The sequence below is a fragment of the Clinocottus analis genome, unplaced genomic scaffold, assembly GCF_023055335.1.
Source record: "Clinocottus analis isolate CAN_PGR_092001 unplaced genomic scaffold, fCliAna1.0.p SCAF_24, whole genome shotgun sequence".
NCBI classification, from domain to species: domain Eukaryota; kingdom Metazoa; phylum Chordata; class Actinopteri; order Perciformes; family Cottidae; genus Clinocottus; species Clinocottus analis.
The window spans coordinates 4615001-4641117 of record NW_027175976.1 but is presented as its reverse complement, the minus strand read 5'-3'; the positions used below and the strand labels follow the sequence as shown (position 1 = coordinate 4641117).

At 49.6% G+C, this 26117-nt stretch overlaps 1 protein-coding gene across 3 annotated transcripts in view; it reads right to left on the bottom strand.

Annotated features, from left to right (window-relative positions):
- Positions 1–3448: 3448 nt before the first annotated feature.
- The window catches only part of LOC137793910 (interleukin-1 receptor accessory protein-like 1), a 182337-nt gene continuing 159668 nt past the window's right edge, over positions 3449–26117 (bottom strand). For 2 of the 3 annotated variants that reach the window (XM_068590344.1, XM_068590345.1), the window contains exons 7-12: positions 24222–24354; positions 18919–19064; positions 15327–15473; positions 9122–9292; positions 6575–6619; positions 3449–4403 (exon numbers count right to left, since the gene is read on the bottom strand). In XM_068590344.1, coding sequence (XP_068446445.1) covers positions 3667–4403; positions 6575–6619; positions 9122–9292; positions 15327–15473; positions 18919–19064; positions 24222–24354 — 1379 coding nt within the window. In that variant the 3' untranslated portion in view covers positions 3449–3666. The remainder of the gene's footprint in view (positions 4404–6574; positions 6620–9121; positions 9293–15326; positions 15474–18918; positions 19065–24221; positions 24355–26117) is intronic. The other variant, XM_068590346.1, reaches the window with a different exon arrangement.

The window sequence follows — 26117 nt, the reverse complement described above, 5'->3', positions numbered from 1 at the left end:
AGATGACAACATCTGGCGGTTCTCCATGTTCACAGATGACTCGAACGTAGCTGCATGTTGTAGCCGTGGCAGGAAAAAGGGAGGAGAAAAAAAACCGACAACCCCGAGATGACTATCGGGAGCATGGCGCCTCGTCTTGATCCGTGTGTGACACAGCGGGAGGCAAGCTGCTCGACTCCAGAGGGAAACAGCAGTCCGACTCATCTGGTAGAACAATCTTCACCTGTGGGAACCGATTGAGCTTTTCTTTTTTTCTAACGCTGCCGCATGGTAAGGTTCCCCCAGCTGGTCGTCGAGAGAAGGAATAAATTTAAAAAAAACGATGGACGTTCAAGCATCCGCCTCGATGCGTCCCGCCAAAAATCCCGACCACGGCGTTTCTCTGCTTTGAATCCCACTGGAAGAGAAACGAGCCTGTCCTCCCAACCTTTTAATTCTAAAATATATATTCACAGTGTGCCAGCTGGTGTGTGATTGCAGCCAAAAGGGCACTGAGGTCACACAACAATCAGGACATGGGCTCGAGTGTTTCTCAATGCATCGACTCTCCTGATTTAGTCTCATTCTAAGATGAGGCCCGGGCCGATTCAGTCTCTGAGTGGAATAAGGAGACGTATTGATTGTTGTTTCAAGGTTTTACGGGATACGACAGAGTTATGGCGGTCGGAGGGTGGGGGGCAGAGGGGGGGCGGGGCGTCGGCTCCCCGCCAGAAAAAGGGATCCGGGGCCTCGTCAGCAATCTATGCCGCTGCTCCATAAACAAAGTGAGCGTTTTTCTGCAAACAAATACAGCTCCTTCTCTCAGTCACACACACACACACACACACACACACACACACACACACACACACACAGGCGCGCACACACAGAGAAATCACATTACCGTAAATGTGGTTTTATTAATAATAACAGTATCTCTTTTAATGAACATTGCTGATACATAATAGAAAATAAATCAGAAACAGGAGAAACGTCGTCTCAAGAGTCGTGAAAGTGCCTGGAATAATTCTGTGCTATATATTGTCATTTTTATTCATCATCATCATCATCATCATCTTCTTTACCGTCAAAACCGTCGCCACACATGTTCCAAATTCCTCATGAAACAAAAATGCGTCTTATATCGGCCCGCTTAGAAAATGTTTGTGTTCCCAGAGGCCAAACTCCTGTCAAAATGTCATCGATTCTACGCGGCGACCTCCAGTCAAGGGCCCGTGTTTCTACTCTGAGGGGCCTCGTGAATAACGGCCGGCGGCTTCGTGAATATGGCTCGATTGTCTTCATCTTAATCCCGTTATTGTCTTGGTTATATTTACACAATTCCACGTCACAGAGCACAGGCCGACTCCTCTGCTCGGGAATCTTGAAATCCGTGTCTTAGGGAAGGGGGCGGGGTTAAAAACAGGCCTGCTCTCACAAACTATTGATTGATTGACAGATCTCAAATGAAGGACTGTTCATATTTGTCAGCATCAACACAGGCCCGTTCTAAAATATTACATTTTCATAACTGAAGATTGCATGAAGATAAATCCGGGGCGGGGGACAAAACACTATTTTTTTTTTCATTTGTTGTTCACAACTTTGCATATTTTATGGCACTAAAGGAAACGTCGGGACGTGACGAGATGCTCGCAGGTGTTTTAGTATGAGGTTAGTTTCCCGGAAAGCAAATTATGATAAGAACATGGCACAGCTGCAGAAGGAGGGCGCGTGAATATAGATACAGCTTTTGTTTCGGATGATCTGATGACATCGTAGCGGTCGCGGAGGACCATTTTGTGAGAGAGATTGTGACTTCACTGTCGCTTTGGTCTAACTCGCTCTAAGTAGCATTTCTATATGGTGACATATACTCTTTAATATGCATTCTTTATAATAATAATACATTCTGGTCTTTCTTCTGCAGTCGTTATCTTATTTGGAAAGGGGTGTCCTCCACAAAGGCTATTGTGTCCTTTTTTTTTCTTCTTTTTTTTAGGAGAATCCATCCCCGTGATGATTATTGGTCCATATAGGATGATAATATAATTGATAACATCCTCTAAAATGTTACTTTTTAATAACATCAATAGTGTTATAAGTCTTTTTAGTCTCAAGCGTGACCCATCTGATGGGTATATATATATATTTATGTGTGTGTGTGTGTGTGTGTGTGTGTGTGCCGCTTCTCTCGACAAGGGGAATGGCAGACAAATAACAGAGCTGTCATTTAAGAGGAGATGAATACCGAGACACTTGTTTAGCCCTGGACAGCCTCGTTTGGTCCTTGAGAGGAAACCAGGTGGAGTAAATGCTTCAGGTGGATGTCATGGCTTCCCTCTCCTCCGTCTGCACGCGACATCATCGATAGTTAAATCAACTGTGAACGCCGCCTGTGACATGAAAAAAATAAAATAAAAAAAAAGCCTGCCGAGCTGCGATTCACGGTTTGTTTGAAATGTCAAAACTTCTCTTTTTAATGATGAAAACAACCAACAAACTGCTTTTTTCCCCCTCTGGTAATATCAGGGTAAGACATTTAGTGAATGACCTATCGATCCATTTTTCGTGAGCTGTGCAGTTCCACATAACAAAACATTGTTATTTTTTTTATTACGTTTCCCCAATTCCTTCTGAAACTTTATAGTTATAACATCTCTAAGCAAATATCCCTCAGTTACAAAAATAGACTTTTTTTTTCATAAAATAATACACATAATTAATTTTTCGGTGATATAATCATCTGTTAAGGTAAATAGCAAGGCTGTTTTTTTTTTTCTTCTTTTTTTTGAAATCCTTTTAAAGTAAATGTTACCGTGAGAGAAACAGAGCGATGTGAAGCCCAGCACCATATTCTTCATATCCTCCTCCGCGGATATGACTTCCCCGTAAGCGTTCGAATATGATCCATCTGCGAAAGCCTCGTCCCTGCTCTCTGGACTCCGTGTTTTGCATATTCTGGGCGAGTCCAGATTCTCCACCCTTTACAGCAGCCGGAGGAGCCGAAACTCCCGGAGAAAATACAAACCCAAATAGTTCTTGTCTCTCCGAAGGCTGAAACCTTTACACACCCCTCCCCGAAATAATCCCAAAGCTTTATAAACTACACCAGCCAACAAATTAAGATAAAGATAACAACGGTTTATCCAAAACATCTCACAGGCCATTGCTTCACTTTTGTACAAACCCCCCCCACCAAAAAAACGATAAAAAGAAACAAAACAACTGATGATAAAACATAAGAAGAAACAAATCCCAAACACTGATGCTACAAAGAATTAGAAAACGTATGTACAGGACCCTGTATTCCTCGAACTCTCCGGGTAAATGATCGTAGGTGTTGGCTTGTGTTACGTGAGTGTTTATACAGGCATACAAAAATCTCTTTTTTTTTTCTTGTTCATATTCAATAAAAGCTCTTATTGGACCAAAACTAAAACAAAAACCCCCCCTCCCCCTCCCTCTCGATGTGTCCGATGTCCCTCCCCCACCTGGAAACGTTTCCCGGCTGCCAATTTCCACAGCGGCGAGTGAGCGCGGCAGTCTTCCATCTCCAATCCGGCCGCCGGTGCGTTCAGGGTCCAGGTTGCCGTGTGGGGTGTTTTGCCGATAAGACGGTCGCGATTCGATCCGCCGGTGCGTCCCCCCCCTCCCCCCTCCTCCTTAGATGCCGCCGTCCTCCCGTCACCAGATGACGCTGGAGATGCTGGTCTCTCTGGGCAGCAGCGGCAGCATGGCGTTGTTGCCGTGGGCCTCCTCCATGCTCTGCTGCCGCGGCGACTTGCTCGGCGCCCGCTGCCCGTTGATGAGCGTCATGGGGATGTTGCAGTAGGTGTGCTGGCTGCCCAGCGTGGCGAGCGGCGGCAGCGGCGGGAGGGTGCCGCCGGGCGGCAGGTCGTAGTCGTAGCTACGGTAATAGTGTTTCTGCCTCATCTGGGCGTGGCAGGAGTTGTGGAAGCTGGAGCGCAAGTCCGGGTGCGTCGTGGCCATGGCGGTGGAGGTGGCCGCCGCCATGGAGATGGCCGAGACCGTCTGGAGCTCGCCGAAGGGGCCCTGCTCGCTGACGTCCAGCACCTGCTCGTGGGAGATGCTCAGGGGCTCCATGCGCTTGAAGGGCATCTCGTAGAGCAGCTGCTTCCAGAACTTGGAGTTGAGCTCGTTGCTGGACGGCCCGCGCCACTTGATGACCGTCAGCGTCTTGATGGTGTGCTTCAGCGCCTCCACCTCCTGGTAGTTCATGATGCCGCGCAGCTCGGCGCACTCGATCAGGATGACCTTGATCTCGCCGGTCACCAGCATGTTGCGCAGCCGCGTCTCCAGCTCAAAGATGCTCCACCCCCTCCGCACCACGTAGCTGGGGGTCATGACGATGATGAGGCGCTTGCTCTGGTCCACGCAGCGCGCCACGTCCTCGATGTAGGCTGCGAGCACACACACAGAGACAGAGAGCGTGAAACGCCGACGCACGCAGGGCGCGCGCGGTGGGATGGGGCGGGGGTGGGGGGGGCGATGGCGGCGCGAGGCGCGGCGGACACTTGGAGGATCCCGACGGCCGCTTACCAAACTACTCCCTCTCATGAAAGTTTCAAACAACCCGAATCCAATTAAGTTGAGACGGGAGAAAGACATTGTGGTTCTTTAAAGAGGAATTACAGCTGTTTAAAGTCAACATCTGATGAATCCTAAAATCTACACTCATTTTATTCATGAGGATTATTGATACACTCCATGAAGATGGAGCAGACGCGCTGCTGTGTATTCTAACTAGCGTCTAAAGCCTCTGCAGCGCTTCACAATAAGATGTGTTTGTACAATGTTATAGACAAGACAAGAGGGAGGGGGATCACTTTGCTTTTCCTGGAAGGAGACCATCAACATAAAACACTCAAAGCCAAGCAACACACCTCTGTGAAGATCCAACTAATTGGACTTTTTTTTTTTTTTTTTTGTACAGAAAATAAAGTAGCGCGTCCACGCCGGCTAATGAGTAGCTCGGCTGCCTGCGTCAAAAATGAACCTGATTAAGTGTTTCGCCAGGTCTGCGTGTGGTGTGTGTGTGTGTGTCTGTCTGTGTGTGTGTGCAGCTAGCGCCTGCTTTCAGCCTTTGTTGGCTGAGACAAGGACAGAGTGGCTCCTCAACAGCAGGTAGACGGGATTAACTGGGCTTCACTCCCCAATCAAAGCTTACGACCCTCTCGTGTGTGTGTGTGTGTGTGTGGAGGAAATGTGTGTTTGTTTTTCTTCCTCTGTTTTCTCTTAGTCAAGAGACAACGAGAGGCCGAGTGTGTGTCTGTGTGTGTGTGTGTGTGTGTGTGTGAGATGCCGGCCTTTATATCTCCCGTCCTCTGAGGATGAACTCCTGCTTTTCATGCGGCGCTCCGCCCGAGGCGTCACCGCGAGAGAGACCCGATGAGGGCAAACGTGGGTTTTGTAGTCCGCCCCGCACTTCCACGCGACGAGGCAATCGCCGCGCCGTTTGGTAATTGGCCCTCGGGCGGCGGCGGGTCGTCACAAAGCGAGGAGCCCCGCCCCCCCCCCACACCACCCCCTCCCGGTGGGTCGCGAGCTTTTTCCTGAATCGGTTCAAGGAATCAAGCGAAAACACGCTTTTCTTTCATCTTGCCGTGAATACAACAGACGGGAACGGATAAACGGATTCCATATAATTAACTAATGAGGCGCGGTTTCATTTTATGTTTTGGATTGATTAAACTGTAAAGGAACTATGCCCTCTTGGGGCGCGGTCTGGTAATACTTTACAGCTTTATAGATTAAACTCCTCCTCTCAGGGACCTCGCAGGCCTTACACTCAAAGTGGTGCACGTGAAATAATTGATTCCTGGCTGCACACAAATGAAACCGACGCTGAATTACACCAGAACATCACGGTTGCCCTGCTCTCTGCCGTTTCTCTCAAGTCTTTCTGAAAAAGGGAGAAAAAAAAGCAACGGACAGGACGCGTCAGGGAGGAAGTTCACGTGACTGTAACTACAGCGACGCTGCAGAGGAAGAGGAGAGCTGTGACATTTGGCTGGCGACTCTCCTCCGCCGCCGCACGGGAGGCTAAAAAAGATCCTCGAAAGTCGGAACGCTGCGCGTGAAGGTCACGCCCCCCCTCCTCCCCCCTTGAATGTCACGATGGCGTCGCGACTCAAGGTCACGGACGTTAGCGGGAGCACGAGCAGCCGTATGTAACCAAACATTTCTCATATATGTCCGGATAGTTTTGATGCGGTCAACGCGACGCATCTAATTCCATAAACACAACAAAAAATAGCAAACACAAAAAAAAACAGTGTGTAAGTCTGTAATTTAGCTAAATGCAGGATATAAACATTGAATAATGTATTATATTATGAAGGCGTTACAAGTTGTTACTAACGACTTTATTCTTAATTAATAAACAATGTATTAACCCAGTACTAATGGTCAGACCATTGCAATATTAACCACTCAAAAAGCCATTAGTAACAACGCATACAGCCTTACAAAGTATGACTTATTATACAGAGTTATCAGAATGAATTTCTACATGACTGATTTGATGAGGAAATCTGCATCGTTATGTGTTAAAAATCTGGGGAAAAAGTACCTCTAAGTAGTCTTGTGTCATCCTGGAAATGATCATTGGTGAAACCTAAACATAGATATTCACATTCAAAGGTGTGATCAAAAAGATTTTGCAGAAAAGCAGTAATTAAAAAAACAGACCTCCAAAAAAAGGCACACGTTCGTGAATGTGGGGACATTGTGGGTCTCTGGCATAAACTGTGTTTCTCCACTGGTTCCACTGGCGATTGTAACACGGTAATCACCCTGACCAGTTTATTCCAGTTTAATATGGGACATGTAGCATAAAAAAGCCCAGGAAAAAAAAACATGTTTCTTATTTGGTTGGCCGCTTTAGCCGAGTCTATTAGAGATGTTTAAAATGTAAAAAAGAATAATCCGGCACACTGTGGAACAACGTATTGTTCACACGTGTTGAAACCCCAAATGGCCAAACTGTGTTTATCTACAGCCGTGGATTATGCATTATTATATCGACAGCTGAGACGCTAATACATCCCCAATGGGAGCTAAATGTGTGTACACAAACACAATAAGCCAGCGAGCTGGAAGCACTTTAGAGTCCTTTCAATCCTTGCATTTTTATGCCCATTTTTCCCATATTACAACGGTCCCCCTCGCATGGAGCACATAATCACAGCAAGGGATTCAGTTTATAACCTTGGCACAATGCCACTGAAGAGGAACATAATTAGTAATGGCGGTGTGTGCGGGGAAGACAGGCAGATGCAAGTATTTCAAATGGAGGCTAAGAGCATAATGATATTATCTCACTCATCTGGTGCGATGAGTTAATTGAAGATAAGCACGAGGTGGGAGTGGGGGGGGGGGGGGGGGCATGGTGAGACGCTCCGTTAGGAATATACTGTGGCAAAACATGCATTAATATCCATGCGTCAAGAGCGTTCTGATGGCACAGCTGACATCGTGACACAGCAGCATGCGGAGGAACAGTTTGTATGGAGCTGGATCAGGACGCCACAGGGTTGGCTCTCGGTGTAGCTCCGCCCCTTCACAGCAGCCACCGGCTTTACATCGTGCGGGAGACGCACTTTAAAGACTCCAACTTATTCCTTTTTCTTCTTCTACCGATGATCTGTTGAGGCCCGCAGCGCAAGGTTTACATAAACTTCCTCCCGCTATAAAGCCGGACCGCAGGGACCGAACTCGGCACCGAACTCGGCACCGGCCACAGATCAGATGCTGACAATTTTATGAATTCAAGAGCAATTTAAGCAGAGTTCTTAAACTCCTGCGCTCGGGGGGGGAAGTAGTGAGAAAGCTCCGCAGGGAAAACTTCCCTCCAGAAAAAAATTACACTCTGCGAAATATTAACCGCATAAAGGGACTCTTCCAAGTGTTATTACAGGTACATTATATTGCCGACTTATCAAAACGGATACATTAAAGTGCGGGCAGCGGTTCAATATCTGGGTTGTGGAAATAACCACGACCTCTAAGCGTACTGAGCAAAATCTTAGGAAGATATTTTCAGCCAAATATGACTTATCTATGTACACGTCCAGGCTCAGAGTTGCTCCCTGTGATTATCAAAGTGTTTAAAATACAATAATCTGCGGCGAACACATTTGTCAGATTAATCAATGGAGCTCCATTTGGTTTGGTTAGTTTTGTCAGGTATCAATTATTAATGGTATTTAGCGTCGGATTCATGAAACGAGTCATCAGAGGCTCTTCCCCCGCTGCCTCTCGATGTACGGCCGTTAATGCCGAGCCAGACTGAACTTCAGGGGTTCTTCAGAGGCGGTAATTTGACGGTAATCTGCATGGACGCGCGCTCCACCGGTGTACGCGACGTTTTCTGTCACCCATCAGATTATGTCATCCCCTCTTCATCGACACGTCCCACTCGTGTTCAACCACGCATTCATTACTTTGAGCCAGCTGATCCAGAGGTTTATCTGCTGCCTTAACTAGTTTTGCAGCGGCTGCAGAAGTGCCGACGCGGTGGGAAAGAAAAGGACTCACACACACACACACACACACACACACACACACACACACACACGCACGCACGCACGCACGCTGCTGTGTTGTACCCAGGTTTTACCCGAGGTGGGAACAAGATAGCAGTGTGCGGGTACTTTTCGAACTGCAAAAGTACCTCTGGTGGGGAATCCCTCATTTTAATTCCCTGTAATTTGCAAACTGTTAATCCAGAACGGTGTCATAACTTTGTTAAACACTGGTTTATGAAGGGATTATCTCATCGCTCACTAGCAGGTTACATTGTGTTGACTAAAAGAAGCGAAAATGATGACACTCTCGTTCTGGTTTCCTGTTTCCCGTCCGATTGATTTCCCCTGAAGAAACCCCGAAGTTCCACTTTTTACGTTCTGATCCACGTCAGTTCAGCCGGCGGTTAGAGGAAGCTCCATCAGATTAAAAACAGTGACGGCCTTACAGGTCGAGAGACACGCCACAGCACAAAATGCATCACAGACGACCACAGACAAGGCATACCACCACGGCACTGACAACACGAGCAACACCAAGCGACACAACATTCGACACAACTTTTGACATCGCCGCGAGAGAGAGAGCTTACTTCCTGTGGGGATCAAGTCCCTGTCTGGAATGAAGAGTTTATACCCATAATGCTTCTCCAGCACGTCGGGGAGGATCTCCAGGGCAAAGCGCTCCTCCTCTCGGGTCTCCTGGCTCCACTGGTCCGGGTCCACTTTGGTGTAGGAGAGGTACGCGTCGTAGTCCTTGTTATCTGCGGGCGGGAAGGTGGGTGAGACAGACACGGGGATGGGTGAGATGTCACAGCTCCCGGCGTCCGCCTGGTAACGCCGGCCTCAGCAAACGGAATAAAAAGGAAGTCTGTTCCCCGCATCGCTTCCCGTGATCCCAGAGCAGCTCCCCCACCGAACCACTTTGCACCAATTAAACGCGGACGTGTTTTATGATTTGGACCTAATGTTTCCCGCTTTGGTCAGCAGAAAAATAGGCGCTGCTGTACCCCAGATGCTCGCAATCTATTTTCATACCGGTGCCACGGAGAGCGATTCATTCACTGGGAGACTTCATTGAAGGAGGGCCGCCTCCATTACACTGACCTCTGGGCACTTCTGCCCATCTGAGTGCTTTTCATTACAGCTCCGTCCCCGCTGACGAATAATGCTAGCTCGATAGCGCCTGTGCCCACTGCGGGCAAAACAAATTAGACTCCAGTCTGAGCTAAATGCCCACCGTTGCCTGCTAGGCCGACGCACGGCTCCATCACCCACACGAAAAAGCCCTGATTGATGACGGGATTTGAAAAAGAGCGAGCGCAGGGGCGGAAAGTGAGAGGCGAGGGAGGGCTTTAAACGCTCCTCCTCAAGCCGGAGCACTTCAGCACAATGAGTCCGGAGACGTGGAAGAGAGATAGCCCCGATTCCTCCGAGTCCGACAGGAAGGAGATAACAGCCGCTTGCTCCCGCCGTAACAACTTCACTCCAAACATCGCGCTGGAAGCGGACTGCACGGGCCCCGATCCACTTCATCTATCAGAGCGGTGGGCCGCTTGACCCGGAGGGTCGTTTTCCGAGACGGCGAGGAGGCCGCCGCGTCACCGAGTGCGGGCATTGGCAGCTGTGGGGAGCGGGGGGAGGTCGCTAGTGTCGGCCGTCTGGATCTTTTTGTTGGTAGCTGGCGCATGAGTCGAGTGTTGTGCATAGCTTGTTAGGTAGCAACAAAAAAAAGCAGAGAAAAACAAGCTTCTCCTAAATGAACGAGGCCGACTGTGAAGTCACTGAGTGACTGAGTGGCAGCCATTTTGTTTCTTAGTAATGAATGAAAATATAACATTTCCACCATTTCTTTTTCCACAAATTAAATTCTGAACAGATGTTCATATAATGTGCTCACGTTAGATTAGATTAGATTAGATTAGATTAGCGAGGAGGCAGAATTTTGAGGAAATGTCGAATGTAGAACTAACAAAATTGCGCCTTTCCCTTTTAGGTTGAGCTAAAACATGAAAAACTCAAAATAGTTGTTGCCATTGCCAGAATGTGAGCCAACGTGGTGCAGATGTCTGCCTTCAGCACGCTAAGAGGTGTGTGTTACTTAAGATAATCCACCCTAAACTGTTATCATCGGAACAACTTTCTACAACGATCATATTTTGGGGTCACGCTCATCAGAAAGACACAAAAATATCAGATTCTATGTGTTTCTTTATTCACTAAAACTGTCATATCTTAGCCACAGAACCGGGTCTCTCTGAGATGTGAATGCAGCCTTTGAGGTTCAAAAATCATTCGAGACACGAGCAGGCGTTGGATCTCTGAGTCCCTGTCTTCATTATGGCTCCCTTCGCTTTATAGTAGCCACCTGCAGTGCAAGCGCTGCGAGGGGATGTTTAACCTGTCACGACACCGGAGAAGAAGGGAGCGGAGGATGAGAGAGTCAGGTCGAGGAGGAGAGGAGAAGCGCAGCTGGGTTCAAGAGGAGGGCTTTTGAGATCAACCCTCAGTACAGTTTCCCCCCTTTTCTTTTCTTTTTCTTTTAATATCCGCTCCATTTCACCCTCCCGCCTGCTTTCGGGCCGCGAGACCGTCAACAAGATTCACTCGCTTCCCAGTCGGGGGATCTTGATATTTGGCACTCGCGCACAACCCTGTGTAATTAATCAAATTCATTTTGATTTCTTTTTTAACAACATGCAATTTATTTCGCAACATCAGGTACACGTGTAGGAATTGAAGCGCTCCCACTTGGTGCAACTGACTGCGAGGCTCGCGTTCGACTTCCCGGTGACATGAATCTCTCCCGGCGCCGCTTTTTTTTTTCCCCCTCCGGTAGCATTGAAACGAAAGCTGCGTGGGGGCGGATCAGGGGCTATTTCAGTGGAGCTGATTCACTCGGCTGCAGCGGGAACGGGAGAGAGGAAGAGGCCCGACACCTCTCGGAGGGCGGAGTGACCCTGCCGCTGCACCTCGAGGAGTCACTCCTTCTGGGAGACCTGTGAGCTGCATCTGAAACCGCATCCCTGCACTCCCGCTGCAGAGGGACAGGCACTGCCTACGCACAGATCTACATAATAAATGACATTTTTATTTATATATATATATATATGCATGTGCACGGAGAGCCGACAGTGAGACTGTGAACTCCCGAACTCGCGGTGGAGAGCGCCAAGAGAATTGGAGGCGTAATCTCTGGGTTATTTCTGGGCTCCATTACATTTAATGGAGAGTAAATTAGAACGTAACGCACCATACTTAACTCTGAAGCCGTACGAAAGCACACGAGGCGGACCGGCTAACGAGCAGCTGAGCGGCTCTTAAACACGCCGCTTTGTTTCCCATAACTGATAAACAGCTTCCTGAGGGCATATTGGGATGCGACTGACGATTTGTTCCCGTTATCAAGTCATCGTCAACGACGGGATGTTGGAGAAGAGGAAGGTTGGTGGATGCCTGTATCCTCGAGATGTTCCAGAGACATAACTGGATGTAATTTGGAAGTAATTACAAGGAAGACAGAGACGGTGTCGAATTGGTACATTGTGTGGGGGCAGGATATCAAAGTGGCGATATATATATATATATACATATATATAGCATAGATTATCCTGCTTTTTACATATATTTCTGTAGTATTTTGCTGCCGCAGGTCACCTGAACACGTTGTTTAATGTGGAGATTACAGTTTCACGTGATGCACAAGATGGAGTTTGTATTAAATTGAACTTTTCTTTTTCAGGACGCTCATATTTTTTCAAATTGATGCAGTCAATTCAAGCAAAACTCCCTCGGACATTAGCGTCGGCGTCAGGCCGTCGGCACTCGTCAGAGCCCCGAGGTGACGCCTTTAAACGTCTCGCCGGGTCCGAGCAAAAGTCCAGGTATCTTTCTCACGTTTCAAAAACGGCGGCAACGCGACGATCCATGTTCCACCTTCAAGCCATTCGGTGTAAACTCCCTTTTTTTTTTCTTCTCCTCCTTCCTCCTCTCTCCGTTATCATTTGACAAAAACAAGCGGTGACCTTGCGGTTACAAACGAGCTGCACTCAGCGGCGCTTTCCCTTCGCATCTGAAACACGCAAACGACTCGGGGATGCGCGACAGCGGCCGCGTGCCAGACGCGGGAGACTATTACCCGCTCGGTATCTCCCGGGCCGCACCGGCCGCAGGCGGAGCCTCGTAAACTCCGCGGGCCGCGTCGACAACGTGACACTCGTGTTTACGGCGGCGGCGCTGGTGAGCTCCCGCCTCCTCCACGAGCCCGCTCGGCTGTTGTCATCATGAAGCCCGTTATTGATTCTACTGACACCGGCACAATGTGGCAGCCGAGCGGCCTTCCACTAAATAGCCGCGCTGACAAATGGCTTGACAGTCCGCCCTGTTGTTACGCAAAGCTTACAACTTCACATCTGGCAGGAGAGGGAGGCGGGCGTTCAATTAGTTCCTGGAGTGGATGAAACACCAGCACTTTCTTGGCAGTGAGTGTCGATTTGAGATGGGGGAAGGGGAAAAAATGAAATTATCGCAGTGCATCCCAGACACTGGCTTAAGGGCTTTCTTTATAAAAAACTGTGTGTGTGTGTGTGTGTGTGTGTGTGTGTGTGTGTAACTATATCTTACCACTTCTCCCTGTCAGTGGTTACCATAGAGATGAGATCTCTGCTCGCCACCTCCTGCCAAAGCTGAGCAGCCGTTTTGTCTCCACTCAACTGGCGACCGTTTCCAGTGCGGTCCGTTACGCTCTCTCTCTCTTTCTTTGTACCGCTTTACTTTACCGTCGCTGTTCGCCTTTTCCGGCGCGCCCGCCATTCGCAACCGGAGACGACTTGTGGGGCGCAGGTGCCACGAGCGCGTGCGTACGTGCGTGCGTACGTGCGTGCGTGCGTGCGTGCGTGCGTGCGTGCGGCGGCGAAGTGATCTAATCGACCGCGGCGTGGAGGAAAGTATCAAGAGTCTCCTGAGAGCGCCGGAGAGCTCCGGAGGCGGCGCGCTGCGGCTTATTGAACCTGATCCCCTTCTACTGAGGAACAAATTGAAAATCTGTTCCTTTCTCGCAGCCCTCGCTCGGGCGGCACAATTAAAGGAGACAATTGCTGTTTGGCATTAAGTTCAAGTCCCGACATCACCTACTCCCCCCCCCCCCCCCCTTTTCAACACAACTGCCTGTGGGCCATCCATTACGGCAAACACTCCTGCTTTTCCAGGGGGCCAGAAAGCCCTCACACACACACACACACACACACACACACACACACACACACACACACAGAGCCGGAGGTAATGACTTCCGTCGAGGCGTCTGATGGAGCGGGCATCACGGGGACGTGCGAGGAGAGGGAGCGGGATGCTCCTCCCCCTTTTTAACGCTCATGACTCTCTCTTTCCGCCCCGTGCGGCCCCTCAGCCTCTCCCAACTCATCTCATCCGCCCTGAATCCACCGCGGCGCCGCTACTTGAGAGACTCATTACAGGGGAATCAAATTAAAACTTGCTCCTTGTCTCAGTTTGATGCATTCTCAAGACAAGACTCACCCACCAGGGCCAATCAGGGGGATTTTATATTTATTCCCCCCCCCACCCCCCCTCCCCCCCCGATTTGACTATCGCTGAAGGGGCCTCAGAGTTAACGCTTTCCTCTGTGTTTGGCTTGGCTTTCCAGAGGGACGCTCGGCAGAACGTGTCATCCTGTCGCTCTTCGCTCGCGTTGCGGCTCCGCGATCAGCAGGAGACCCACACATGTGCCGGATCACAGCCCCGCTCCCCATTAGGGAAAGAAAAGAAAACCTACATTTCCTTCATCAGCAACTCAAAGATAATGCGGCCAACAGGAAGAGCGGACTAAATTGTCACAATATAGGGGGGAATGGAAATAATTGCCCGCTGGAAAACTTTCAACGTATTTGAAATAGGACTTCCTTCGCCCTGGGTGTGTGACGGGCAGAGCCGAGGCTTTTTGTAAACAGGGATACTGCAGTGTGTCTTCAGCAAGCGGCCGGTATCGATATCGGTATATGCATGTGCTGACGGTGGGCTTAAACTCTCTTCCTCTTTTGAGGCTGCCGTCCTTGGACGAAAATCTCTCCCACGTGATGGACTTTCCTCACGGCATAACGGTGACGTGCCGCGTCCCGGACAGCAGAGACAGCGCGCTGCTTGTCCGCCGGAAGCGGCAACACGGAGAACGCTGCGGCGGGGCCGCGAGGCCGCCGGCGACAGGGAGCCGCCTCAAAAACGTCATTACCCAGAAGTGACGCGTCGCGGTGGCAGGAGACGGCGTTCGCGAGGCGCCAGAACGGCACGAGGTGGGGGGGGTCGCATCGAAGGCGGGCGAGCCGCTCGCTGCTGCTGAGGAGAGACGCTTCACGGAGTATTTTGCACAGGATGTTTTGATGTCGCTCAGCGGGTTGAGACGACTCCCTGAAATCGGCGGCGTGGTGGGTTTTTTTTTTTTCTTCTTCTTTTTTTTTTTTGCGGAGTTGGGAACAATGGGAGGCTCTTCGCCGCGGCGGCGTTCAGACGGATAAACCAGGTGCACATTTACATAAAAATAGTGCCACGTGGTGTCGAAAAAAATAGCCCAGGTGTTTTTTTCCGGAGTAAAAATAAATATGTGTGCAGAGCAGTCCTGATAGTGCTCGGGTTAGGGATTTGATTCCTACCGAGGGAAGAAAGGATGCTTTCACAGCAGAGGAAGGAGCTTTAGAAACCATCCGGTGAACAGAAAAACACTGTGGTATCACAGCTTATGGGGGATTATTATATAACGGCGCGAAGTCAATTTTGATCTCGTTTTACCTCCGTCTATATCCTCACTGCCAAAGTGGCTCCTGTAGAAGAGCATGAGCTCGATCCTGTAGCACTTGTAGAGCGTCACCAGACAGATGAGCAGCATCAGGATGGCCCCCAGACCGCCGGCCAGCTCCACCGTGTACATCAGCTCCGCTGAGAAGGTGGGAACACAGGGAGAGCGGGCGTTATTGACGTCATATTTAATCCCATTTGCAATCTCTTCCCCTGGTCAAGATGGCGGCGTACAAGTTTCACATAAAAACACAGACAACGGGTACAGAAATTAAAGCCACTTGGTGAAACATGGCCTTCATAACTTGAAACCCTGGAATCTGTCATTTTTCTGAAGGAAAATACACACACACACACACACACACACACAAAAACACTCATGGGTGCTTCTCATTTCTTGAAGGACCCAGTATTTGAAGGTTTGCAATCAATTCCCTTATTTCTCTTGAACGAGCGCTTTAATACCAGCATGGAGCGAGACTATTCCAGCTATTCAATATTCCCACTCTTTATGATCTATTTCTAAATTTTGATCTTCTAATATCCATCTTTTTTAAAAGCAAGCATACAAATTTTTCCTCATTTCACTGTCGCATTGATGATTTTCATGTGTTTTCCTCTCATCTTACTGCAGACGTTTGATGCCGTGAGACTTTACAATAACGGCACGCGATGGAGCGTTAGTTAAAAATGAGTAAGCACACTTTATAAATGATGGATTCACCATTTGTAAATGACGTTTCAGACAATGCGTGACAGCAGGAAGTTCTCATAAAGTGTTACCGAGCCGGAGGACCGGAGAGAGACTCTAACAGGACCAAATGATACAGAGACAAACAAGAATAAAGGCCAATGATTCCGCTTTTTAAATGATGAATTAAGTGTTTACTCAAGCTTAACCCTTCATCTGCTTTATAGCGTACCTCATTCTCTTTTCCGAAGATGTCAGGAAGTTGCACGGTTCAGCCGCGCTACATCTTCCCCTCCGTGTCCCCAAAGCTAAATTCAAGGAACGACGGGACTTCGCTGTTGATATTTCACTTTTACGCCCACATTATTCTAAATTGTTACGTGTCGTATTTCAAGAAGGACAGGAGAGAGCATCCCGTGGAAGCAAGACGAGTGGTGTTATTTGGGAGGATGAGAGGTGATTCATTGAAGACAATGGACTCCATTAAGCTCCACGCTCCACTACTGGCTCGCCTTGAAAACCAAGTCGTTTGCTTTTGTCTTCTCATGGTCTCTTTTTCAAGGCTTTTTTTTGGTTTTTTTTTTTACAGTGTTTTCCGTCGGATGTCAGTCCATCTTTTGCAGCTCAACATTTCCTCTTGGCTACGCCTCACAAAATCTGGGTGGTCAGCCTTCATTGGCTGACTAATGGGCAACAGTAAAAAAGCTGGACTCGCCGCAATGCCGCACACACACACACACACACACACACACACACACACATGGACGGAGAGGACTCCCGTGCGTCTCCATCCATCACGAGGCGCACGTTTAACCTCGTCGGGGGGGGGGGGAGGGGGCATGCCCCGTCCCACTGCGGCGGCCATCAGGCCGACAGCTCCCATGATGAAGGATGATGCTGCGCAGGGGCTAACGAGCGCCGCCCCGCGCCGCTTCATCACGCCCGTCTGGGCCGCGACCTTCAGCCAAACTCGCGGACGGACGGACGCAAACAAGAGAGCGAACAAACCTCGGGCGAAGTCCCCTCCCACACGCCCGAAACTCTCACTTCCTCACTTGCCTCACTTCCTCCCTCGTACCCGGGTGTCGCGGATTACAAGCGGTGCGAGGAGGAGGAGGGGGGGGGGGGTGGATCCAAGCCACTCCACCTCCTCCTCCACCGCTGTGCTCCTGCCCTCTCGCCTCACTGAACACCGCTCCTCTCCTCAGATATCTGGACAGTGTAACGAGCCAGCTGCTCCTCAAGCTGCAGAGATTACAGCGGAGGAGGCCAATTCTTCTCAGCCAGGCATCCATATTGTAGCAGCGCTGCAGTGGGACGGATTAAGACAAATTAGCCCCTGACTAGAAGGCTGGATTTGATGGAGCCACATCTGTCTCTCTCTCTCTGTGTTGTCTGGGGAGGGAGATGAAAAGAGAGACGGGGAAAAAGGCGGCGTGGGGGGTTGACTGGTGGAATAAAACAGAGGAGAGCGTCTGCGAGAACGGTGAGAGCTGAGTCGGCTGCTTCTCATGTTCACAAATCAAGAATCGAGATGTTAGTTATTATATACAGCGGCGGCGGCAGCAGCCGTCTGCCAGATGATGCTGCCGCTGCTGCCGCCGCGAGATAAAAAATGCATCTGAGGATGTGGAGGAAAGAAAAAGTTGGCCAGGAGGACTCCTCAACTTCTCGACTGTACGAGAAGTTGTACAAGAAGTGGGGAAAAAGTGGAGACATATTCTGCTTGATGCCGCGCTGAGACGAACAAATTCAATTGCAGTGTCGTGCTGGTTTCGCGGCTTCAAGAGACAAGCAGGGTGGGGGGAGGAGAGGGGGGGGGGGACTCGGAGAAGGCGGCGTAAACACCGGGCACCGTGGATGCCGCAAATAAAAGACACGGGAATCGGTTCATTTATCGCGGCCCGCGATGAAATTGACCGATTGATGTGTCTTTATTTGCGGCATCCACGATCTGGTCCCGCCGCAATCCTGCGAGGACCAGGCTAATCTTCTCAGAGTCTCGTCTGAGATACGACTGTGCGGCATAAACCCCTTTAATATAGCAAATGGAGGGGAACTGGGCTGCCATCAAAGCTGGATCCAAAGCTGCGAGCTTAAAAGAGAGGAAAGATATCTTACTATGTAAATGTATTCAACGCTGACAACTTTAAGGCTGCAGAGAGACAGACCCCCCCCCCTTCCTCTCCCCCCCAGCCTCGCGGAAAAGAAATAAAGAATCTCACTTACATAACCACGCGGGGAAGTGTGCATCTCTATTTGAAATCATCACGGAGTCAACTTTCAAACAGTCATCCTCAGTGAGGCGAAATCAGAGGGAGAAAACTCCAAAAATGTTTGCTTGGCAAGAAGGAGGGAGGGAGGAAGGGGGGGCGAGGGATGGAGGCGAGGGATGGAGGCGAGGGATGGAGGCGGAGGCAACAGTGTAGTCAGTGATGAAAGATGAGAAAATGTCTTGGCCGACCAAAGGAGGATTTGTGTGACGGAGGAGGTCACTGCCAGACAGTCAAACAGCTCGCCTGGCATCATACGCCGAGGGCCCGCCTCTCTCGCTTCCCCCGCGCAGGCGGAGGTGCTGCACGCGGGGGCTGTTCTGCACCATCTACTACATACCGTCCCAATTTTCTTCCCTCCCCGAGGCGAGAAACAACTGGTCAATTCCCAGAGTCCCGCCAGTTGTTCTTCTTTGTTCTCCGTAAATTGCTGCAGAGAGACTCGCTCTCATTCGGAGCGAAGGTCCGCGGTATTAAATGGTGCTCTTCACCCGCCAAGAGCTGCAACACGGCCTTATTAAATCTCGAGGCTTCCATATCCCTCTGCTGGAGTCATGATATATACCGTATATGCTTTGAATAACTGCGCTCGTGTTGCGCTCCCACCCCCCCCCCCCCTCACCTTTCTTGGTGAGCTGGATGTTGGCCTGCCGCCGGCCGTTGCCGTTCTCCACGTAGCAGGAGTAGTTGCCCAGGTCGTTCTCCTCCAGAGAGTCCAGGGTCAGAGAGATGGACACCTCCTGCTCCCCGAGGTGCTCCCGGATTGTCCTGCGAGTGGGCGAGAGAGAGAGAGAGAGAGAAAGGACGCATGGGTTGACACACATCATTTCATGTGGTGTGAATGTAAGGTTTATCTCTAATGCACGCAGGTCGAAAAACAAAACAAAACAATGAGCTCAAAGAGACCAAAAGGGGCTCTAAAGAATAGAAAGCAGAGCGGCTCGAAGAGACAAACCGGATGCGATTTTGTGCCTTTATCCACGGTGTGTATTAAAGGAGATCGCGGCAAAAACATGAGACAACGCTGCACTTTTATGGCTTTAATGACTGAACATGAAGCATCACACGGTGGACGGCCGCGTCCGCTCGACGCCGTTACAAGATGGCGGTTGGTCAAGTGACATCGGCACACTGGAAGCAGCAGTTTGGGTCAAGTTTGAGCACCAACATGACTTCAATCACCCGCCCAAACGGACTCCGGCCTCCTCATCACCGACTGTGAGCCGGACATCAAAGGATGAGGGGGGGAAAAATTCAACTCTGACATCAGAGAACGCGCAGCGCTGACGTGATATTTTTTAATTCTGGAGTCCGGATGTTCGCAGGCATGACTCCAGGTTGTAAATAACAACGTCAAATCCAATGTTCTGAATCCGCAGCGAAATAATATAAACTACGGAAAACAATAACTCCAGCCTGCAGGCAGTCAAAAAGTCATCCAGACTATGACTCTTTCATAAAATATGGATTTTTCTGACAAAAAAAAAAAAAAAAAGAGTTTGCCCCCAAGGAAATTTGAGTTGCGTCGACAGTGCGCATCCTAAAATCCATAAATCATGACCTTGGATTTATAAGCTTCCATCTGTATGGAGTGCAATTTTGAGACTCTGTCACCGAGCTGACATTTTCCAGAGTAAAACCACTGTGCGCTTTACCTGCACAGCCATAAATATGCAGATAACCACATCAGACAGAACCTTGGCTTAATACCAATCCCTATAATCCGCCGACATTCGGGGCAGCATTTCCTTTTTTTTGTGTGTGTTCATCAATAAAACAGAAGGTGGTGGCGAGAAGCCGGAATCACACGAGTCACGACAGATTTTCCTCCCGTGAAAAGAAATACTCACGGAGGCTCCTGATGTCTACCGGTTGTGACACGTCGCTACGGGGACAATAGTGTGACTGTCATGATGCTCTACAGCGCCGACCTATCACAAAACATTTTGCCGAGAGGGTTAGCGGGAAGACGACGAAGAAGAAGAAGAAGAAAAAGAGAGCTTTTGATGTTTTTGTTGCGTAGAAATCAGCCATTTTCCACACATCTGTACACTTCGTCAACAACAACAACAACACATGCAAGACGACTGCAGTCGGACGACGTGCTCGCAGCGGCTGGAAGGACACGACGGCACTTTGAGGGATGTTTTTTTTTCTCCGCCGGACACTTGGCAGGGTGAAAAAAGATGGATTTTTCTTTCTTTTTTTTGTGTCAGCATCGTCTTTATTATCGGTGTCTGCCTTGATTTTAAATAAGCAGGAAGAACTGCGTCGGGGGGGTAGCGAACTGCCTTCAATGAAAAATGCTGACAATGCTAACAAGCCATCAGGAGGAGATGGCACCCTCAAGATGTAAAGATTTCCCTTTCACACTTTATTTTACACAAACTAAGCACTTTTCCAAGAAACTCCTCTTTACAAAAGTCTGCGCGCTATTTAATAATCAAAGGTCAAAGTTCAAGCCTTTCTAGACCCCAAACACTTCCTGATATATGAATACACTGTTCATAATGACAGTTAAATGTATTCTGTCTGTATATATTGTTCATTCATTATTCTAATCTAATCTAATCCCAAACTGAAATGTATTTAAGGTGACTAAAATCACAAGGAAGTCATTTCTTCAAACGCGAGGAAGCATTTCCTCGGGAGAGTGTGAAAGGACTGACCACTTCCTGTTTTCTACTTCCTGGCACACACACACCAACAAACACACACACACCAGAACAACAGGAACGCACCGGCTCGTGAAGAGGCCCGAGCTCTCCTGCTGAGTCACTGTGCAAACAGCAGGAAAGACAGATGAGCAGATCGTCTTTTTAAGGTTACAAAGATGGCCGCCGCTCCAGCTGTGACGAAGAAGCACTTCTCGCCTGCGCGGGGAAATCGGTTCGGGCCTTTTCTCTTGATTCCTCGCGAGCTTCCCCCCGCCTCCCCCTCCTCCTCCGACGCTCATCCCTCTCCATCGCGCGGCCGAGTCGGGCGGAGACGCGGGGGCTCCACAAGGTTGTGATATGGATCCACGCTGATGGCTTTTTAAAGAGGCGGGCAGCCACGCGCGACTCCACGCAGACTGAGCCGAGACGCCGTGGGTGAAATCTAGATTTGTTTACAAAAAGGGACTCCGTCATCGTTAGCGGAAGTGAGGGAGGGAGTGAGGGGGGACATTTTGTTTTCAAAATCCACCGTCCGTCGGCGCGACACCTGCACTTTTGAGCCGCGCCACGTTTGTCGCGCCGTGCTTTAACCGCTGGAGGCCTCGCTATCCGGCTGTCTGCGCCCGGCCTCCCTAAAGGTAGATATGAATTAGATCACAACAGATGCTCCACTAAAGAGGCTCCAACGTAACATTGCACACAGCGACAGATTGCCCGGTAGGCGCCGCCTCGTGCCACGTCTGTTGCATTATCGAGCCGGACAAGTGTTCCAGTTTCCCCGGCTAAGTCGGACGTGATGCGCGGTGAACATGGCACGTCGGGCTGTGAAATGTCGAGGCGGGGGGCGGGGGGCGTGGAGGTGCGGGGGCCAGGAGGCAGAGAGGGGAAGAACCATCCCCGGACTCTGCCGGCGCTCCCGATTTCTTTTTTTTTTGGGGGGGTCGGAGCGTTCATTCGAGAGTTACATTTTGCACTCGAGCCGCCGCTCGAGGGGGCGCCGCACGCCCGGGAAGAAGTGCAACATCTAACCGCAGCAGCCGTCTCCGTAGCCCACGCTGGGACTTCACCTCCGAGATCCACGGAGTCTTGTTCTGCAGCCACAAGAATTTCATATCAACCCCGGGAATCTCAGCGGTGAAACATTGTGCCAAAAGCTCCATTTCATGTATTACAGGCAGCCCTTCGGGGAATTCTCCTTTGTGATTAATTTCCATTTCAAAGCTAAAAGCTCATAGAATGTGGGGGTGTGTGTCTGTGTCTGTGTGTGTGTGCGTGTGTGTGTGTGTGGAGGGTGCTGCATTGAAAATGGGAACGGGGAAAAAAATAAAATAAATAAAAACACACAGGGAGACGGTATCGCGCGGTGGCTCACAACAAAAATAGACACTTGAACAACTCGAGTGTGCACGCACCGTGGGCGCACACTGTATGCACACTTCTGCCCACACACACACACACACACACACACACAGTCTCACTCTTTCAAAGCAGCTCAGGGTCACAGTCTCGATCTCTCGGCTTGTTACCTCATTTGAAAAGCGGGGCTTGGAACGGCGCGTGACGCACTTCTTCATCTTTATTGTCACACCTACCCGATGCGCACCGCCCCGAAAGTATTGGGCGCTCTAATTGGCCCGGCGTCCTTCACAACAGAGAGCGGGCGCCGAGAGCCGGACGGAATGTGCGAGAAGGCTAATGGAGACATCTCCAAATGCCAGGTCACGGGCTGGGCCACTAACTCTCCTCCCGGCCTTGTCACGCTGCTTACAGTTAACCTTTTCATTAGACGGCATTTGTCGACAACGAAGGTAGGAGGAGGAGGGGGGAGGTCCTCTCGTCTTACGTCGGCTCCGTCAGAGGAGTACGGTGGGGCGGGACATGAAGGGGTTACGCGCTCCAGCGAAGAATGTCCAGCGGAACAGCTCGTTAGCTCAACGGTGGATGAATTATCCCTTTAAAAAGGTGCAGCGTGTAAGATAAGGCCGGAATTATAACCTCGGCTGCGGGCTGAAGCCGCGCGTGAGGATGAAAAAAAGACAGCAGTGAGCGTCTGCCGGCTCTCGGAGTTTCAGCTGTTTAGTTCGTCGATGGCCTTTTGTCTATAAATGGACCCCGGAGTGGAGGCGTCACGCATCCATCCATCCCTCCATCCGCCTCGATGTGTTTGGTGCATGCAGCTACACCGTGTCTCACTCCTGCTAGTGTGGTGCTAACGGAGCACAGATTCTGATGATTTTCTATTTCCTGTTACACCGTGAGTCACTTCTCTTCCTCCACATTATTCTCTGAAGTCCCCGGTGGTGATGACAGCAGTGCAAAACACACATAATTCCACCTTCGCTGCTTTTTAGAAGAAAAAAAAGAAGTCAATAACAGATTATCTGTTGCTCCCATTTTTTTTCGCAACGACATCTGGGAGACGGGGAGGCCCACGCCGCTGCACAAATATCTAGTTACTTGATGTAAATTTGGATGCAACACCTTTCCCACCTGGATGTCTGTCAAGACCCAGTGTTGTGTATCTTTAGTCACGACAAAGCTCTGGGCTCTGATCGCAATCATCCCGTCACGGTCCACAAAGGGAAATATGATGGATGACATACGGTCGTCGCTTACTGACAGGAGGGTCTGCGTATTGATGATGAGGGGCGATCGTCCTCATCAGCCTTAAAAGGGGGGAGGGCCGCCTTTCTCAACTTTGGAAATCCGCTTTCCTCCTGAAATCTGTGCCGCGAGCGAGCCCAAAAAAAAAAAGACGGAGGTCCCCGAAACGGAACAGCAGGCCAGCACAGACATTTAATTGGAGCCTCCACCTGCCGCGCCGCTCGGCTATTAATGCCCCCACTTATATTTCAGCGCAAAGTTATTGCCGATCGCTGATACCTGAGCCGTGCATATATATGTTGCGCCGTGATAAAGAATGCATAGTTATCTGCATTATTGAGCAGCCCCCGTTAAACATTCATGAACGGGCTTTCGATGGCAGCTCGGCGGTGAATAGTTCCTTTTATTGTTCCGCGTGTTGATGTGTGGTGCCGCAGTTGTGGTAACTGGGTTTAAATAGGTGTTTACTCGTTCAGCCCGTGGGTCCCTTGCTGCTTTTGAAGAGATTAAATGCACCTCATGAATGTGTTGTACGTTGCTCCAGCTCTGTTGTACGATTATCAGGGATACTAAATATGCTCATTCGGTGGAAATAATGAACGACGAGGGTTTCTCCCGCTGGTGTTTCGCGAGATGCCGAGTCAACCCGGAGACGCCCACTTACTTGATGTCGCTCTCCTGCACCCGCTCCTCGTCCAGATCCTCGATGAACTTCTCGCCCTTCATCCAGTAGATGAGCGGGCTGACGTCGCCGCCGTAGCCGAAGAACGCCCGGCACGTCAGGTTGACAGGAGTTCCTGGTGGAGACGAGACACGGTCAATGGTGTGGTACTAAATATTGTGTTTTGTACACGTGTAAAATACACCCACGACGACACATCTTCTGCACAACAGGTAATGTCCGGAGCGTGTTGACACAAAGTGCTGCAACTTCCCCTTCAAATGTGATCAGCAGCATAAAATAGCAGCGAAGGGGGGGGGGGGGGGGGGGGGGGCATTAAACAGTAACGGACGGCGCACCAAAACAGATGCAGCTCTCATCCGTTTTCTATTAAAATGATTAAACGTCATCTCCCAGCTACCGGATGACTGCCGGCATTAATCCCGTTCTTTATTACCCCTCCGAAAAAAAGGTGCTAGAAAAGTGATTCCAAAGGGGCGACGCACACACCGGCAGCGTACGACGCACCCGCTGTGATACGGGGGAAAAACAACAAGAAGAAAAAACTGGTATTATTTGATTCTGCATCAATGAGCATCAGCCCACGAACACCCGCGCCCGCGCGTGCTTCCTGTTATGAAAGCCATTCTCCTTCCAGGCTCCAGTTTTTGGCTTTCAAAAACTCCACAACAGCATCCTCGAGTCCATCAATTCCTAAACCGCCTCTCGCTCTCCAGAGGTGCCATCCTAAACCATCCCAGGCCCATTTTTTTATTCCCAGACGGCCTCTTAAACTTTCAAACACTCTCTGGAACCCATTTTCTTTTTTTCCCACAGACTTCACAGCGCTGCTGTACCTGCGTTAAAGCTCTCTCCCTCTTCAGCAGCCCCCTTTCTATTTAAATTTAAATAATTGTAGTTTGCAGGAAGTACTTTTGGGAAATTTGAAACACCAAAAAGTACGGCGCAGCTTTTAAGGAATGTGATTCACACTATTAATGGATTCATAAAGCCTTCGTAAAACTGGCACTTAGTTCTCCCTTTTTGACACAAAGGCAGGTGTTGATACTGTACATTATAGATATTATGCATATCATATTCTTCTTGTGACAATGAAGGGATGCAATTTGCCATTAAGTCAACCCTGCGTCTATGAAAATACACAGATGCTATCGGTGTAATGCAGCCTTCAGTGTGAATGTGATGAGAAACTAAACAGTATTTATTAAGCAGCAGAAATAGCCGGATCGCAAGTATTAAAGTGTGAAATACTTCCATATACCACAAACTGAAAAGTCCAGCTCAAATGGCGAAAGCTGTTGGCAGTTGAAACACTGACTGGACTTTCAGTTTCAGAAACTACAAAAGCTGGGAGAAGAAGAAAAAAAGAAAACGGAAGAGAAAGAGAGAAGTCAGCTATGAAGCCATTTGGGGTCATTTTTCGGCACTAGCAGGCGGCGCGACGTACAGATAGGCTTCCTGGGATGATGAAGACGGCGAGAACAGAGCGCTGGGAAAGTGCAGAGAAAACACATATCAACAGACGAACCCCCTGCCTTCACATCGGCAGGAGTCCTCCTCTCTGCTCGGCTCATTTTGAACACGCATCCTATCTGACTGGAGACAGATAAAAAAAATGAAAAAAAACCTTTTAAAGCCGTTTTCTCTCTCTCTCTGCCTTGGATTAGAGACCTCTCATTCTTCTTTTTACACTTATCACACACATGCCGCAGCCGGCGGCACATCCGTGAGTGTGTGGCCCGCGACAGCCTCACTTGGTGGGGGAGGTGTGGGGGGGGGTTGAAGAAAAAGAGCCACATCATCAAAGCCCGGGAATGACTCTGATCCATAAAAAAGCCGCCGCCGATCAAGAAGGCTCCGGCAGCCGTGCGTCCAGGA